At 45.8% G+C, this 17,013-nt stretch overlaps 1 protein-coding gene across 2 annotated transcripts; it reads right to left on the reverse strand.

The window, feature by feature from the left end:
* Positions 1-9,371: 9,371 nt before the first annotated feature.
* Positions 9,372-16,941, reverse strand: KCNJ2 (potassium inwardly-rectifying channel, subfamily J, member 2). Of its 2 annotated transcripts, none has more exons than XM_009323662.1 (2): positions 16,317-16,777; positions 9,372-11,750 (listed from the first exon to the last, which is right to left on the reverse strand). In XM_009323662.1, exon 2 carries the CDS (start codon positions 11,532-11,534, stop codon positions 10,251-10,253), a length of 1,284 nt encoding a protein of 427 aa, XP_009321937.1. In that variant the 5' UTR covers positions 11,535-11,750; positions 16,317-16,777; the 3' UTR covers positions 9,372-10,250. The 2 variants fall into 2 exon arrangements, with proteins under 2 accessions (XP_009321937.1, XP_009321936.1); XM_009323661.1 differs by lacking the exon at positions 16,317-16,777 and adding an exon at positions 16,803-16,941 and having other exon boundaries at positions 9,393-11,750.
* Between the last annotated feature and the right edge of the window lie 72 nt (positions 16,942-17,013).

Consider the following 17,013-nt stretch of genomic DNA (forward strand, 5'->3'; position numbering starts at 1 on the left):
CGCAGAAGCTCCCAGGGTTTACGTGCTCCCGTGGATGACGAGCCGAGTATCAGCAAAACTTCATGAGCCTTTACAGTAGATAAAGTTACCTGTAAACATGTTGGGAAGCTTCCTCCCGAACAGCCATCAGCAACAACCATCATCTGAAGCAATCTTTCCAGGGACATGGAAATATCCGTGGAAGCAAACCTGCAAGATTCAAAGTGTGTGGCGTGAGGCTTTGAAGCAATACATAATTAATTATATCTCAAATACATGCAAATAATTTACACATGTAACAAAATCTCCAAATCTGAAAACCCCGAATATGAAAGACTGCGAGTGCTTAATCATTTACTGTAATAGCAGTATTGTCATTAAGAAGGTGCCACGATGCGATTCTTGCAGCAGATGAAAAGGAGGGACAATACATGCAAATGCTACTCACATTTTCTTTTCCTGCTCTCCCAGTGGTTTAATTTATATCTGATGAGACTACAGTTTTAAGAAGGAGAATGGCACGTTAGTCTCACTGGTAATACCAGGCAGGATGAAAGCACTCTCATTATTTGCACTGAAAGATCCAGATTTGCTTAAACAAGAACTGTCACAACATGCTGAGGTCCAGGATTCCTAGGGGAGCTAGTCTGACATATTTGAAGCTGATTTGCATTAATTTATGAATATTACATAGTCTGTTTGTCCAATGGTTCTAAAGATGTTTAGTCAATGCATACCTTGAGTTAATTCAATAGAAAAACTGTCAGATAATATGCCAAGGGACGGGCACAGCAGTTCTGGCAACCCCTACGCAAACACTGAGCGTACAGAACTGCAGAAGGATTTCATCACAGGAGTTAATGAGCTATAAATATTGAAAATTCCAAGATACTCCATCTACATTAAAATGTTGCAACTAAAGGTAAATACCTAATCCACAAGGGTCCTTGAGATCAAAGCCTGGAGAAGAGTGTCACTGGGATGAGAGAGAAATTAAAGGGGAAAGGATGAGAAGGGCAGAAATAAACTCCTGAGTCTGCTGGGAGATAGCTTTGGAAAACTTGAGATAACGACTTTAATACAGCTCCAGTACCGGCTCTAATTAGGATAAATCAGGGCTTCCCTAATTGCTTTTAATCCCCTTGGCTTCTTTGGAAACAGGAGTGACCATGCACAAGGCGTGCAGCCCCACGCTGGAGTACGTGGCACGTGGAGGAGAGCACCGTGTCGGAGATCCGCAGCCTCCTTACCCTGCTGGTGCTCTCAGAGGCAATTTTGCATACGGGATGAGATTTGCAGGCTGGCCAGATAGCGAGGGGAGGAGGGAGGCCGAGGACAGCAGGATGTGCAAGAGCAGCTGTCTCCATCACCACGGCCTTTGCAAAGCAAGATGCAGCTGACGTTACGCCTTCCTCAATTGAATTAATTGTCTTCCTTTTCCACATGTTGCTGTTACACTCACCCAAAAACCCTGCAGATAGGTGTCCTTCGGGTGGAGCTACTGAGCTTGCTATAAAGAGCAGATGGAATATTTTTGCACTCCGTTTGCTTTGAAATGCAGTGTGTGCATTTGAGCTGCTCCATACCTTTATTCACTTTATTTTCGTTTAAAGCCTTTTTTTTTTCCCTTCAATTAGCTGCTGGGCTTCTTATTAGAGGGTAGACATCTCTTGCCAAACCCTCTTGCAGAAGGAAGAATGGCATTCCCTCCGTTTCCATCTGTAGATCACAGAGGTATCCTGAGTCAACTGCAGACAGCCAAAGCTCTCTTGCCTAAGGTGTAAACAGAGAAAATACCAACTTTTGATCTGCTTCTACCTTTCCAGCAAAAGTGAAGTCAGTGCAAGTATCAACACGGGAAAAAGAAAAAAAAATTATTTGCTGGTCTGTCTTGAATTCTCTGTGTGCATGTAAAGGACTCACACATAAATAGAGGGGTAAGGATGGAAGTGTTTTGGTTAAAGGTAGGCATTCCTCCTTCCTGGGAGCTAACAGCCACTGCACCATTTAAGAATATCAAAAGACTTCAAAAATAGAGTTAAAATGGTATTATTTCTCTGGGTAATCTCTCTGCCCCAGGGTGAGATTCATCCCTGTTCATAAAGATCCTGTGCTGTTAAACTATAAAAATCTACCCTGCCCTGTTAACAGCCTATTATATATCAATTAAATGAAACTCCGATAATGATTTCGGTGGAAGCAGTATCTTTGAGTTTATTAGTCTCAGGCAACACTAGCAGACAGATTTTTCTCAAAGCATAATAATCAAGAATTTTCTTAGGTAGTGACCTCAAAGTGCTCTGGTTTGGTTTGTTCCGTATTTACAGCTGAGCGTCAGTATTTGCAGGCTGGAGCAGCGGATTCCCAAGGCAGCCGTAGGAGGCTTGGGCAGCCCAGCGAGCACAGCAGCTGTGCTCCTGCTGCTTGCGGACTCCAAGCCTGGATGAAACACAGGCATAGCCATGAGGCACCTTGCATGCCATGTAATGCAAAATAATTAGTGAGTTAATTTGCATATCAAATATAGTTTACGCACAGCAAGGTATTTTGCCTTTTAAAAAAAAGAAAAGGGTTAGTAAAGTATCAATCCTGGAAAGCAAGAGCCTATGGCTTCGTACCTGCTGTAGCAAGGAAGGTCTCCCCAAGGAGCCAGCGTGCTCCTTGCAGCAGGAGGGAGCAGGGTTTCCCAGGGGATCCTCCCCACGGCTGCCTGGTCACGAGGAATAACCAGAGCAAGGCCAGGTTTGGGCATACAAGACCTAATACGTGGTTTTGACCTTGGTTCCTGAATTACCCTGAAATCTGCTATAGTGGGGAGGTGCAAAGAGCCGGGTATCCAGCAAGGACAGGAGACCTGTGCCGCAGCTCATGACTCCCTTTTGCACCGCTTCCCAGCCAGAGTGATTCAGTAGCTGTTTCACAATTTAATGTATGTCATTTGTATGAGTTTCAATGTAGATTTTTTTAAAAAAATCTGTTTCCAGGATCTATGGGTTGAAATCCCAGCTAGTAAGGAAGGAAAAGGCAAGAGCAGTGGGTTTTTTTTTAAAGAATTATATAAAATGTATATACTGCTGAAACGGGTATGATTGTAGCCCCTTCCCGTCCTGCCCACCCAAAACTATAAAATGCATTGGCTTGCGTATAACAGCCTGGATTTGCACACTCAGTAAAGCTGTAAATGTTGGTGCTAGATTAAAGACTGTACTTCAGAGAAAACTTTGGAAGGAGAAAAAGAATGATATTTTCAAGACTCATATTTCATTTTTATATTCTTGAACTTTCTATAATTTTCATTGCTTTCACTTTTCTGTCCTGTCCCCAGACAGTAGCAAACCAGCGGAAACATCTCCACGATCTGCAGGAGAGGACAAAGCAAAGGCAATGCATCAAGCTAAAAAGAGGGAAAGGCTTCAGGTGGCCTTGAGGGTTATAAAATTATGTCAGCTCCTTACAAAACAAAGTCTACCCTAGGCACAAGATAAATGGAAGGATTTAGCTATGGATTTCGGTTCCATCTGGAGAACTGCCAAAAGCACGGAGCAGCCTGCTGCAGGTCTTGGTACGGTGCGGTAGCCGGTGTTACCGTGTCTGCCTCTGACGCTGATGCTGGATGTGATACGAATGATTCATGTGATGTTGCTGGTGTTCCCCTGGCAGCGTGTGCTCCTGGGACAGCACTCCTTCCTTTTCTCCTAATAGAAGCAGCACAGGATTGCCGTGAGCAGTGACATACTGCTGTCGCTTCCCACCTCTCAGCGGCCGTCATTCCCATGTAGCTGCTCAATTCACGGAGACCCATTCCGGTTCCCTCACCCGGAACTTTGAAATTTTCATCTCGAACTCCACCAAGTGACCCGACAATCATTCAGCTGATTTTACTCATCCTCTAATATCCGTGAATTGCCATTGCAGTTGGTGCAGGTGGCGATCAGAGTTTGGCTTTGCTTGGTGGGTTAGGGAGTGCTGCAGGACTCCTACTGCTCTTTGGCTTCCCCCGTGAAGACGCATGGCTTTTGCGTTTCCAGCATCAACAGTCCTGTTCTGACTTCCATCACGGCTTCTGAGCTGTGAACAGGTCTAAAAATTGCCAGTTCGTTGAATTTAGAAAAAAGTTTGCAAGTGCTTTTAGATCCTACTTACCTGGAAGCCGATGGGGGACGAGTTATCTGAGTACAGGTGAAACAGCCGAATCTTGCACACCAAAGAGCAAATGGAGAGAGAAGCAAAAATCAGTCTGAAAAATTCACAAGCTTTCCCCCTTAGTCTATCTCGCACAGGTTTACCAAAGTACCACTCCTTACGCTGCCGCCCTGAGGCGTGCAAGAAGCCGTCTGGACTCCGTATGTGCACTGAACTCCCCTGCAAAGCTGACAGCGCCGTCCTCAAAGAGCTGACAGGCCCGTCACACGGGGACAAAAGAGCTAATCCAGACAAGGTAGGTGTTGAATCCTGGAGTGCAAGTCTCATCCAAAACCTTCACCGCATGGCAATCTCCGCCTGCCAAGAATCCAGAACCATGAAACAGGCTCCCCTGAAGTCACAAGTGTAACTTAAACATCTTGAAAGAACGGCCATTTCTTTAAATATTATTATACATTTTTGCACACCTACGAAGTCTGTAGTCTTCAGCATGAGCTTGGCATGTCAAAAGAATCAGCAAGCACCGCTAGTTTGACGAGAAAACTGGGGAAACGGGAAACAGCTGGTTCGTGCAGCTTTCTCTAATGCACCTTCCTGTGCTGTCTGCTGAGGGCACATGCACCCAGCGAGCAGCAGGCAGCGTTGCCTGTATCCTGCTGTTGCTGGCATGCCAGCACCCGCGCCGTTATGTCTTCTGTGGCATTTTACTCATGCCGTCTAGATTCAGGTGGCATATGCTTGTGTCCTGCAGTGCATGCTTGATGCTTGCTAGATGCATCTAGCTAGTATGGGAGGGAGAAGAGCTTAGCTATTACCTTGCCAGCTACCAAAATACGCCGTCTGTGTTTTGTTGCTATATTTACGCTGACTCCACCTGACCAGACAAGTGGCCAGCAGGAGAAGGGAAAGGCACTGACAGGAGAGGGTGCTAACGATTTAGGCAACGGGAGCGAGCCAGGCAGAATATGCAGATAGTGGCCCCCCGACCGGCTGCCCCTGCAGCAAACGTCAAAGTCAGGGTCAAATCAGTGAGTGGCTCTCACAGAAGATGCTTTTCAGTAGGGAGGATAAGCAGACCCAGGCTGTGACAGCTAATCTGTATCTCTAAATCCAGCCCTGTAATTATTATTATAAGCTTTCCAAGAGACCATTAGATTTGAAAAGTAAATTTGAATTTATAAATTGAGTCCTTCTAGACAGGGTCAGGGCCCCATCTGAGGCATCATTTAATAGCATTACAGACTGATAAAAAGTTTGAAAAATCTGCAGAGGGGTCAAAACTGTGTTGAAACGCTTCACAGCCATCCTCAGCCCTTGCAGCGTGTTTGATTCCGGTTAGATCAGCAGTTTTGAGCTGAGTCACAGTTGTGCAGCCTCAATATCTGCCCTGGAGGCCACACACAAACAGCGGGAAAGGAGCTTTCCAACCCAGACAAATAAGGGCATTGAGTCTCTTTTCGGTTACTTGAGGCCTGTTCCCGTGACGTTTCCCCGTCCCGTTACACAAAAACCCAGCTCCAGGCTTGTGACATCAGGCTCGGGACCCCAGACAAATGAGGCATGTATGAAGATTACAGCGAGCGTGTTTGGAATTGAGCTGAGCCGAGGACCATCATTTCAATAAGGGGATGTTCCAGGCAGACATGAAACACAGGGATTTGAAGATGAGTTTCCTGCTTAATTTTTTAATCCCTTTCCAAATCTTTCAATGCGCTTGCTTAGGCTGTTTTCATCCCCCCCCCCCCCCTTGTAGTTTATGCAGACTTTGAGCTATTTTTCCATCTCATACAACTTGTAGCTAATGATCTGGAGCTCTGCGGTTCCGGGTATGACCTTAAGGAAGTCCCTCAGTCTCTCTGGGGCAGATCTTCCTTTGGTGCAAGCTGCCTTACACGGCACCGTGTTTGTGTTCTCATCTGGGAAATAATGACGGTATCACCTTTCCTCCTCCTGCCTTTTGTCAAGGGAGAGAACGACCTGTCTCTTCCTAAAGTGCTTCAGACAATGACTGTGCCCAGACAGCCATAAACACAGCTATATAATAACCTCCAGACCCATCTCCCCAGTTCATTTACACACATGCTGCACACACCGGTTCATTCTCAATTTTTTTTTATTTATTTAGAAATAATAAAATAAGACATAATATATAAAAATCTGTACAATCCACAATTTGTGCAGTACATTAGGAAGACTTTGATACAAAAAGGCTGCAAACAGGAAAATAGTAATGGACAACTGTCAGATGCCTAGATTGTTCACCTTACAATAGCTGCAGGCCAAAAGTCATTACAAAATCAGTTTCTTGTTGGCTGTGGGCTGGCAACTATGCAGCACCCTTCTACTTTACAATGGTCGTGAGCAGCCATAATTTAAAGACATTACAGTACTTCTCAGTTTTACCTTGTAATCCATTATGAAAAAGAAGACCTAAGAGAACAAATAAAACATCTGGACCCTTTGTCTTTTCCGAGAAGAGCAAGTGCTAAACTAACAACACAGAAGTTTATCATGGCTGGGAGAGAGTATCATTAAACACAGCTAATAAGTAATGATTTCTACCCTCGCTACTTAACCAAGGACAACTCGCACAGAAGAGACAGAGGAAAGAAGAGATCCATCCCCACCTGCCTCGGAAATGCTTTTTGTCACTGTACGCGGTACTACGTTTTAGACAATGTGTCTCATTCAAGTATTTTCAGGGAAGGGCAGAAATAACATATTCCTCCCCAGACCCTAAGCGAAATACAGTATAAACCTTCTGTGTGAGCCAGCTGAGCCAACTTTATCCTTGATAAAGAGGCTGAACCAACCCCTCCTGGAGTCTGCGGGTAGAGCTCAGTCAGTTTAAAGGGCCCCTGATTAAGCATCAGCTTGCCCCAGGATCATCGGGAACTGAAGAAACGCTGTCAGTCACCGTGTAGTCCTTAAAAACAACATTTTTAAAAATGACTAACCCAATTTGCTGCTGTAGAAGTGTGCTACCATAGTCTGTCCTTACTGGGCTTACCACGGCATTTGAGAAATACAGAAGTCATGGACAAGGGGGAAGGGTACCATGGAGTGTACATTGCAGGTCTCCTTCTAGCAGCTTCCCAGAGCCAGAGGCTGAGTGCAATTCTGCAATGTAAGATTCAATCGGCAAAGACAAAGGGTTATTAAAAAAAAAAAGAAAAAGAATGCAGCAGAGAGTGTAATGGATTACCTCAATGCACACCCTCGACAAGACGAGCACTCGGAAAGCTGGTAACTTTTAAAAATGCCAATAACTAGAACGTGTTTTCAAATTAAAAGTCCATGCTTAAAAATAAATAAAGAGAAGTTCATAGCATTAGGAATCCTATAAGGCTTGCAAGTATTTGCTAAAAATCATGCTAACCGGTAGCATCTAGGTACTAGCTAGCCAAGACTGCCGAGCAGAATTTATACTTTTTGTGGCCTTTTTCTTCTTCTCCTTGTCCTCCTTTACAGACTTCTATTTACATTTGGCTTTAAATATGAAAATACTTGATAAACTTTATAAAATGTACATTTTAAAAATATTTCTGAAAAACTGACTTGAAAAACAAAACAAAACAAAACAAAACAAAACAAAAAAAAACCCAAAACCCAAAACCTCTGCACCAGAAATGTTAAGGGGGGGAGGGGATTTTTTTTTCCCTCTGAATTGCTTTTGCTTTAAAGAAACAAGCTGGATCCTGCATTTCCCCGTCCCCCGTCTCTCATCCCTCCCTCAAACACCTCAAGTATCATTTAGTGGGAGCACTGTGCACCTGGGGGATGCTGACCTGGAGAAAAGGTCCCCTTTCTCCTGCTCAGCCTCCCTTTTCCATCCCTTCCCCATTGCGTTTTCATGCACCCTCTCTTTCACTGAATACTCTTTGGTTTATTTATTTTCCTTTCACAAGAATATCACAATAGCAGCACTAGCAGCACTCAGTTGTCTTCACTACTGTTGACCCAGAAACTGCAATCAAATCGCCTTTATATGTTCAGCCTTTCCTTTCTTTTACGTCCCCCCACCCCAGTAACAGCCTTAGTACTTGCACTTAATCATCTGCCCTCTCTAGTAGCCAAATCTATGTTTACAATGTCGAATTTCCACAGTTTTGAACCCACCCACTGTAGATACCATCTTATCAGAAACCATTTCATTGCAGGCATTTCTTTCAGGCAGGGCTGGAAGGGGCCAGAGGCCTTCACAGATATCTGTTTGCAGAAGACATTAGACCTAGAACAAGCTGTTTTTTAATGGCATACAGTGATCCAATACTGCAAGAGTTGGCTAGGATTATCGTCCCCACCACCACCCCTCTCCACCTGCTCTTCGGGGAGCAGGCGTGAAGCGCAGGTTCGCTGTCTCCTTGATCTTAGAGGCACAGAGAATTTAAAGCCTTCTGGGTGAAGGAACCAAAATACCGCTAGAGCCAGAGCTTCGCAGAAGGTCACAAAATCTGCTCGGGGCTCAGTGAAATGTCTTATCCACTGACCACTCAGTTGGTGTTTGCTGGGGAGCGGAGGCAGGAGATGGACCTCGCTTTGCAGCCTCCTCCTCCCCAAATGAGATGGAAAATACACTTTCTGACACCCTTGCCCTGCTGAAGAGAAGCATGTTTTACCAAATGCTACAGTCCCTGTGCCATTCCCAAGAGCTCTGTTGCAAAAGTTGCTTTCTCTTTTCCTCTCCATTACCCTCTCCCTTCCTCTTCAAAAACCTCTTCCCAGGGATTTGTCTATCGCTCGGCTCATCTGTGCCTAAACGCCTGCTCCAGCAGCGTTAGCCTCTAGCATCGATCAGCAGCTTCGCGTGTCTCTGGCATAGTTTAACGGGTAACACATCGGCGGCCAAGGGGCTCGGGTCAGACGCCTGCAGCACATAGAGGATGGCTCAGTTTTCAGGAGGCTGGGTGAGCGCTGAGGTCTCGCGCCGGTTTGGGAATGTGTGCACTAACACTTGACCTGCCGCTGCAGCCCGGCTCGGCGAGCGACCGGGGAGGACAGATGTTTGCTTGTTTGCTTTTCCCCAACTGCGTTTCTCCTTACAAGAAAGGAAGGGAATTTATTTCCCCATAGAAGAGCAGGGGGGAAGGGGAGGAGTCCTAGCTCACTTCAGATCCGAGTCTTAAGCTTTTAGAATAAGGTGCAAAATAAAGGTCCTAAAAAGAAAAGAAAAAAAAAAAAGAACAAAAAAAATCAAAACCAAAAAGAGTGTCTGAGGTTTGAAATTTTTTTTGTTTAAAGCAGCCTGTTCCTTTTTTTTTTTTTCTTTTTTTTTTTTTTTAATAAACTCCGCTGTGCAAAACTGTGCATTTTCTTTGGTATCCATTTAGGTAGTTTTAACTTAGTACTTTTTCTATGTATATATATATATATATTTCATTTTTCCTTTAGACAGAGAATTAAATTCTCCCCCCCCAAAATCATAATTTTGCTGGAGGCTACTGATTGGCCTGATACTACGTAATGCCCCTTATGTAATTGGAAAGAGAGAAATTGATTCTAGCTATCAAACTACTGGCCTCAAAAGGAGTTTAGACTTTCTGACAACATTGGCCTCTCTGAAGTGATCACGAGCTTTTCAACCCAAAAAGTTCAACACTGACTTTTTTTTTTTTAAATTACACAAGAGAAAATAAAAACTACACTGCAACAAAAATAACCATTTGTGTTCATGTAGTTAGCAGCAGCTTTTTAAAAAATAATTATAATAATAATAATAAGGCAGATTCTTGCCTTTGTTATGCCATTAAAAACATTCTTGTTCCCTAGAGAGAAGCATTCTGGAAAAAGTTGAAAAAAAATAATAATAACCCAACCAAAGCTTGCCTGCAAGTTCAAGTTTTGTAAAAAAATATATACATAATTTATTCTACAACATATGTGCCTTCTGTTCATACTTAGACATGTTTAGTGCTTTGTGTTTAGAGTTCATTTTCTGTCGTCCCTCCTCTGAGGACAGCCCTAAAACCAGCCTGGGTTTCTCAGGTCTGCTTGCCTTCACACCACTCTTCAACAGTACCGTTGTCTGAAAACTGTTCTGGGCCAACTTCTCAGGTCAACGTGCCTTTGACCGATAGATGTATTTTTTTTTTTTCCTTTCAACCAAAAGAGAGAGGAAGAGTTTTCAGTCATATTTCCGACTCCCGCCGTAGCGGCCGTGGCTCTAGAGGCACCCCTGCTTGGTTGTGGTGGTCCATGTCCGGGTGGGTGTCTGTGCTCATGCTCTCAGGCACCCCAGTGTCAATCTCGTCCTCCTCTTTGCTGGTGAGGGCCACTTCGTTCTCGTAGCAAAAGGAGTTTGCATTAGAGAGGATGTATTTCTTTTCCGCTAAGTCTCTGGCACTACAGATGGGTGTGTTGGGCACTTCGTATGTTTTGTGGAACCTCGAATAATCCACTTTGTAGTAGTTTTTCTCTTCAAAGAGTACAGGCTCGTAGCGGTGGCCCCAGAGGATTTCGTTTGCCAGATATGAGCTACGGCACTGGGTAGTCATGGCGGTAGCTTCCACCATGCCCTCTAATATTACTACAATTTCAAAGTCAGCATTGTCCATGTCTTGTTTGTTCAAGTCATACAAAGGACTGTCTTCATCTATTTCATGTACTATCGTAATTGGGGAGACCAGGAATATGCGGTCTATCCCGCTGTCAAACCCTACATTGATGTCTATTTGATCCAAGGGGATGTACTCCCCTTCCGATGTGATCCTGGATTTGAGGAGCTGTGCTCGCACATGTGCCTCCACCAAGTGGCTTTTCCTCAGGTTTCCAACACGCCACATCAGGCACAGTTTTCCATCTCTCATGGCCACTACGGCATTGTGGCTGAAGACTAGAGTTTCATTTCTCTTTTTTGGCTTAGCCATCTTTGCCATGACAGCACCAATGATGAAGGCATCAATGATGCAGCCTACTATAGACTGGAAAACCACCATGAAAACTGCAATGGGGCACTCGTCTGTGACACACCTGAAGCCGTAGCCGATCGTGGTCTGGGTCTCAATGGAAAACAGAAAGGCTGCGGTGAAGCTGCTCACTTGAGAGACACAAGGTTTGTTATTTTCTTGATTCTCCAGATCTCCATGCAACAGCGCAATCAACCAAAACACACAGCCAAAAAAAAGCCAGGAGAGGATGAATGTCAGGCAGAAGATAACTAGCATCCACCTCCAGCGGATGTCCACACAAGTGGTGAAGATGTCTGCCAGGTATCGCTGTCCCTTCTCACCCACGTTAATAAACTGGACGTTGCAGTGGCCATCTTTTTTGACAAAGCGGCTCCTGCATTGCTGTCTGGTATGTACCTTACTCTTTCCATTCCCGAAGCCGTTGGCAACGGCCATGGTTGCCAGCTTCATGCCGTCCTCTTCCGAAGACACAATGCTGTAGCGGTTGGTTCGCACGCTGCCCATCACTACTGCTGTGGACTGAGGTGCTTCTGCTTTAGAAAACAGTCTAAGTTTCTGCAAAACCCTTTGGAGAAACAGTTTTGAAAGTTCTAGAGGAACACACACACACAGAAAAACTGGGGAGAGGCTGGAGTCCCCAAAAGCCCTTGGATCAACCAAGGACAGTCTTCTGGCATGCAGAGTTAGCTTAACAAGTAACCGTCATAGAGAGGGCATGGTCTGCAAGAGAAAGAGAAACGTCGTATTAGATCTTGGAGGAAAAGGATAAGGAATCAAACCTGCACGAATCAAGTAAAATGACTCCTGTGGACCTGCAGGGAGTTTCCTTATTCTTAATGTCAGCATTTTCTGGAATGCACAAGTTCTCCGAGCGCAGTTGTGTATTGACAGAAGTGACATCATTACTACAAAGAAGGCATCCCTCCTCCTGAGTGAAAGCACTGAAGTGATCAGGTCACAAGTCTCTAAGCAATATTCACTTTAAAGCTGGACATGTGAAGAATCTATCTACTATTTACAACTGTGCTTTCTGTTTATTTTGAAAAAAAAAACAATTAGCTTTAACATCCATCTGTTCAAATATAAATATTGAAGCAGTTTTTAGTGAGATACAATGTATGTCCTGGACTGTTTTACCTATGACAAACAAGGCAGCGTGCAAAAGGGAGGACAATGTGTACTGAGAAAAGCAATAAACTTGGAAAATGCAAATGTCAGTGATTTCCATGAAATGACATTGCATATAGCTTTTTTATTAATTAAGCTAAAAAAAAAAAAAAGGAGTTGCATATTCTCTGCAAAAGGCAGGAATAAAGGCTGCAGTAGTTCCTCTTTAACTCCATAAACTCATTGGGATCTGTGCAGTTTTTACACTCACATTAGGCTTAAGTTGTATGAAGCAAACTAAACCTTATAATGACCCTCATCTGCTCCTGCTAATGCAACCAGCAAAAGGCTACGACGGATTAGGACCGGCCGGGCATCTTCGTAACACCTTTGGTGGCAAGTACCAGCACCTTCCCCTCGGGAGCCCGAGGCAGCCAGTTCCATCTCCAACAGGTAACGGTTCTGAGTGTCCCATGGGTCTTAAATGTCAGCAAATAAGACTCAGCCGAGAGGCTACAAAACCTTCTTCCTGAGGGTAGAAGCCACCAAACTTGTTTCAGGGAGGTCTGGCTTAGACCCAGGTTTAGCTTTTAACAAGTGCGTCATCCATTAAGTCATGTACTGTATATCAGGAAATGTAATTGAAATACTGCAGAGGAGAAGAGATGCATTAATGCAACTGCTCCATCCACACATGCGCCCCATGGAGGAAATAAAACTAAAACCGAGTGATGAGGAATGTCTGCTGTCTGTTTGTCATAGGAGAGCAGACTTCGGTACCATTTACAGTAGCGCGGGATTAAATCACAATGCTCTTTGTAAATCAATATTATCAAAACTCATCTGAGTTTGTCCAAAACCCAACAAAACTGCAGCCACCAAGGAGCACGACCTCTGCCCACGAAGCAGCTTCAGTACTCCGTGGCTATTCCTCTGATTCGTATCTGGCAACAGCTGTAGGTAAGAGTTTATCTCCTTTCCCAAAAGCAGCCCCTAAAGCCCTGCAGAGGTGTTCCAAAAACTTGAGGGATTTAAAACAGTTTCTCAGCCCTCCCACATCTTTCAACCGCATTACAAGGGCTTTAGGTCAGCAAACACTTGTTAGGAAAAGAGCAGGTGACAAACAGAAAACACCACCGTGCTCGCAGTTGCATGCAGGCTGGTTTCCCTCCAGAATCTCTTCAGGGTTTACTTTTACCTTCTCTTTCTCCCTCACTTCTGCTTGTTGTGCAAGAATGCGTCCCAACGCCTACTTGCCGAGATTAGTCATCTGTGACTTCAGCGGCGTACAAGACATTTTGGCAGCTTTTGATAGGTTCGGTAATGCCCGATTTTGAGTACGGCTCTCAGCAATTTAGGCTTACAGGATGGTATAGCTGCCCTCTGACTTATCTGACTATCTTGCCTATACTGTGTAAGGATTCACTTTCCCCCCCCCACCACCCCTTTTTAATCACGGGGTTTCTAATTCCTGTCAGGATATCTTTCTCAAAAATACAAAGGAATTCTCTTAATGTTCACTTAAATTTTTTTTTTTTGGCTGAAAAACACTTTTATTAGAAACTTGAACACAGGGGGAAAGTGAAAATACTGTTAATACATTTCACACAAAATACTTATCGAAAAACCATTGCATTGGTCTGCAAATCGATCACTTTTATAAACCGCATCCTGCAATCACAGTCATGTTCAACTTCCCAATTCAAAGTCTGTTTTGTTCCAAGCTGATGGAAATACACAGCCTAGGAAACGCTTTATTTTGAAGTCTTTCTTTTTTTCTTTTTCCTGCATTGTCTCTTGGATTTTAGAGGAAAACTTGTGGTGGAGGGAAAGATAAGCTGTAAAGTCTCAAGTGTCTGAATATGCAGCTCCCCCCACAAAAGTCTTGACCCGAGGACATTTGTTTGAATTCCACAAATCACTGAAATCGCAACGCCAGCTTCCTGCGGCGAGCTGGCTGCATTTAGAAGTTTGGGACCCGAATTAGGTGTCGTACATTGTCATACTCCTCCTCTGAATGGCTGAGCACCTTCTACCTACTGTGCCTTGCACAGCCTTGCGCCTTCGCTCTGCCCTTGGGAGCGATCCTGCACCAATTTGGCTCCTTAAACTCGGAGGCGTGTGTGTGTGTGTGGTGTGTGTGCCTGGGGGCACCCTGTGCTACCTTTACAGACTGATTGAAGTTTATACAACAAAGCTCTGGCACGCTCCACCGCAGCATAGTTGTCTTCTTTCTTTTACAGCACAAATTGCCTCTCTTCCTTGCTTGAGTGCTTGGAGTGGGGAGGATGCCGGGATGGGAGCGCAGCCAGCGCCCTGCGCAGGGACTGGCCAGAGCAACACAGCGGGTCTGATCTTGCTCCTGCTCGTGGCAGGGCAGGCCCTGTAAAACGCCCAGTGATCCACTGGCTGCCCGATCACACACCTGATCGGTGTTCACCCTGACTCTCACAACTAGTTTCAGTAGAGGTTCCCCCCCCAAATCCCAGAAACAATCAAACTAGCATGAAAATCGAATGGTACTTCTTATTTTGCTAATCCACCTGCTGCTCAAAGGCAAAACCAGTTTGCTGCCCCCCACCCCATTATCAGCTGTTGGTGGCACTGAAGATGCCAAGCTAGTGTGGGACCAGCCCTGCAATCCTCACCAGACAAAAGAAGCCAACCCAGTACCCACCAACCAACCCAAATCTTTGCATAATTGGGCCCAGCGCACTGCAGTCAGACACACACACATGCAGCTGTAAATTCACTCATCACTAGGTGCGTTGTTATTATTATTAATTCAGGCTGCCTTTCCTCCTGGAAGAGAATACAAGACTAGAGCAATGCAGCTTGTAATTGCCAGCACTGGCACCAACGCAGCATTACCGGGAAGGGATGAGATGGGATGGGAGAGCCCTGGGCTTGCTCTGCTGCGAGGGGATGCTTGGAGGAGCAGAGAAAAATGGGGCTGTGCTGCATCTGCAGCATTTTTGAACCAACGTCTGTGGAAGTGCCGCTGTGAGGAGCCCAAACCCTCACTTTCCCCTTAGCAAGCATCCCCCTCAAGACCTCCCCCCAGGAAAGACGTTCACATCACATGTCTGAACTCCACAACGAACAGCTCGAAGGGAACTGGTGCAGAAGGTTTAATACTGAGTAAAAACTCTGAAATGCAAAAAGAGCAGGGGGGTGGCAAGAGGAGCACTAACGAGCGCTTGGAGCAGTTATTCCCAGGCTGACGCCACTCAGCCCTGCAGAGTGAGCCGGGCACATGTTGCTAAGAGAGCACCAGCACTACCTTAGCCAAGCGCCTTCCCCTGCTGCCCTGGATAAACAGAACAAAGGAGCTACCCGCACCAGCGAAGCCTGTTCCCACAGTCCCCGCTCCCTCGCTGCTGGGCACGGCCACCCCCGTAACCTTCCTCCAGAACCCCGCGTTACTTAAAAGTCATTCCCCAGGGCTTCCCCGCTGATTTGGACTTGGCTCAAGTTACGCAAAGTGGTGAGCTGCCTTCAGGAGAAGGATCTGTCCTTTGCGATCAGGCGGTGTGGGGGGGGAAGACGTTAAAAAAAAAGAGTGAAAAGGAAATGGGTGCGAAGAAATAGGAGAAAGGGAAGGACAAGTGGTTGCATCTGCTGTCCTGCAAAGGAGACGAGTTCAGGGTATTTCTAGCTGATGACAAAATAACTACAAGTGAAATAGTCATCACCAGGGGGTGTACTTGATGCACCGGCTGTGAGGATGGAAAAGCAAACAAGTGTAAAGGTAAGGCTGAAACACAGAAACAAGTGCCGGCTGCCTGCGGGGTGGAAAGGTGGCAGCAGGCTGGGAGAGGACAGAGATGCGGGTCCTGGCTCAGCCCAGGCCACCGGCGCGGCCCCGGCACAGGCACCTGCGGGTCCCCGGCTGCCCTGGCCCCAGGAAGATGACAAAGCAGTCGCTGAACCCCCGCGAATAAATCTGCCATTTCTTATCAGTATTTTTTCCTTTAACTGTCATGAACTAAGTCGAAACAATACAGTCTCTTCACGGGCTCCCCAGCTGCAATGTTTTTTTTTCTTTCTTCCTATTTTTTTGGCAGGATGGTTAAAAATAAAGAAAATCCCCCGTTTCCATAATGCCAATGAATGAAGTTACAGGTCCATTTCACGCCCCTCTAAAACATTTCGGACACTCCTTTCAAAAACACGCACCTGATCTCCAAGACTTGATACTTTTGACCTCTCTCTCGTACAGGAAACAACAGGCGAGAAGAATGGAAAGGGATGGAGCGGTGCTACTTCTGCGACACGGAGTTGTCATGCAAACTTCCAGCCCTTCCCCAGAATAAAATATCTCGGGGAAGGGGGGGAGCAGCTGGTGCATGGAAAGTTATGAACATAAACAGATGCTGCAAGCAGATGCTCGAGTGTTCCCAGCATACCTATCTAATTATTTTAGGCACTGAGAATAGCTCGTGGATGGTGCATGAGAAACGCAGGAGTTCCCCCTCCAAACGGCCACGCCGAAGCGTGCAACACGTTCACCGACAAGGAAAGCTTTATCTCGGGGACTTCGCGGCACGGTGCGCGCACCGGGACAGCCACCGGCGCATCGCCCCTACCCCTGGAAGCCAGGGTGGCACTTCGAGGCGACTGGGTGGGCGTCTCGAATAGATCTAGAAAGAAGGCGCTCCTTACCTGCCGGTGGCCTTAGAGGAGGTGCTTATAGAGTTAAAGGGGGGTAAGATCCAGCAGCTGGGGGGACGCAGCAAGCCAATCCCAGGGTGCCCGCCGGCCGCCGCCGCACCGCTTGCAACTGAGCCACTCAATGAGCCGCTGCCCCTTTTTTGCGGGCTGCCATGTGATGTTTAATAGCGGCTCCGCCGTCCCCGCCCTCAGCGCTGCCCCG

The sequence above is a fragment of the Pygoscelis adeliae genome, unplaced genomic scaffold (genome assembly GCF_000699105.1).
Source record: "Pygoscelis adeliae isolate BGI_AS28 unplaced genomic scaffold, ASM69910v1 Scaffold75, whole genome shotgun sequence".
NCBI lineage: Eukaryota > Metazoa > Chordata > Aves > Sphenisciformes > Spheniscidae > Pygoscelis > Pygoscelis adeliae.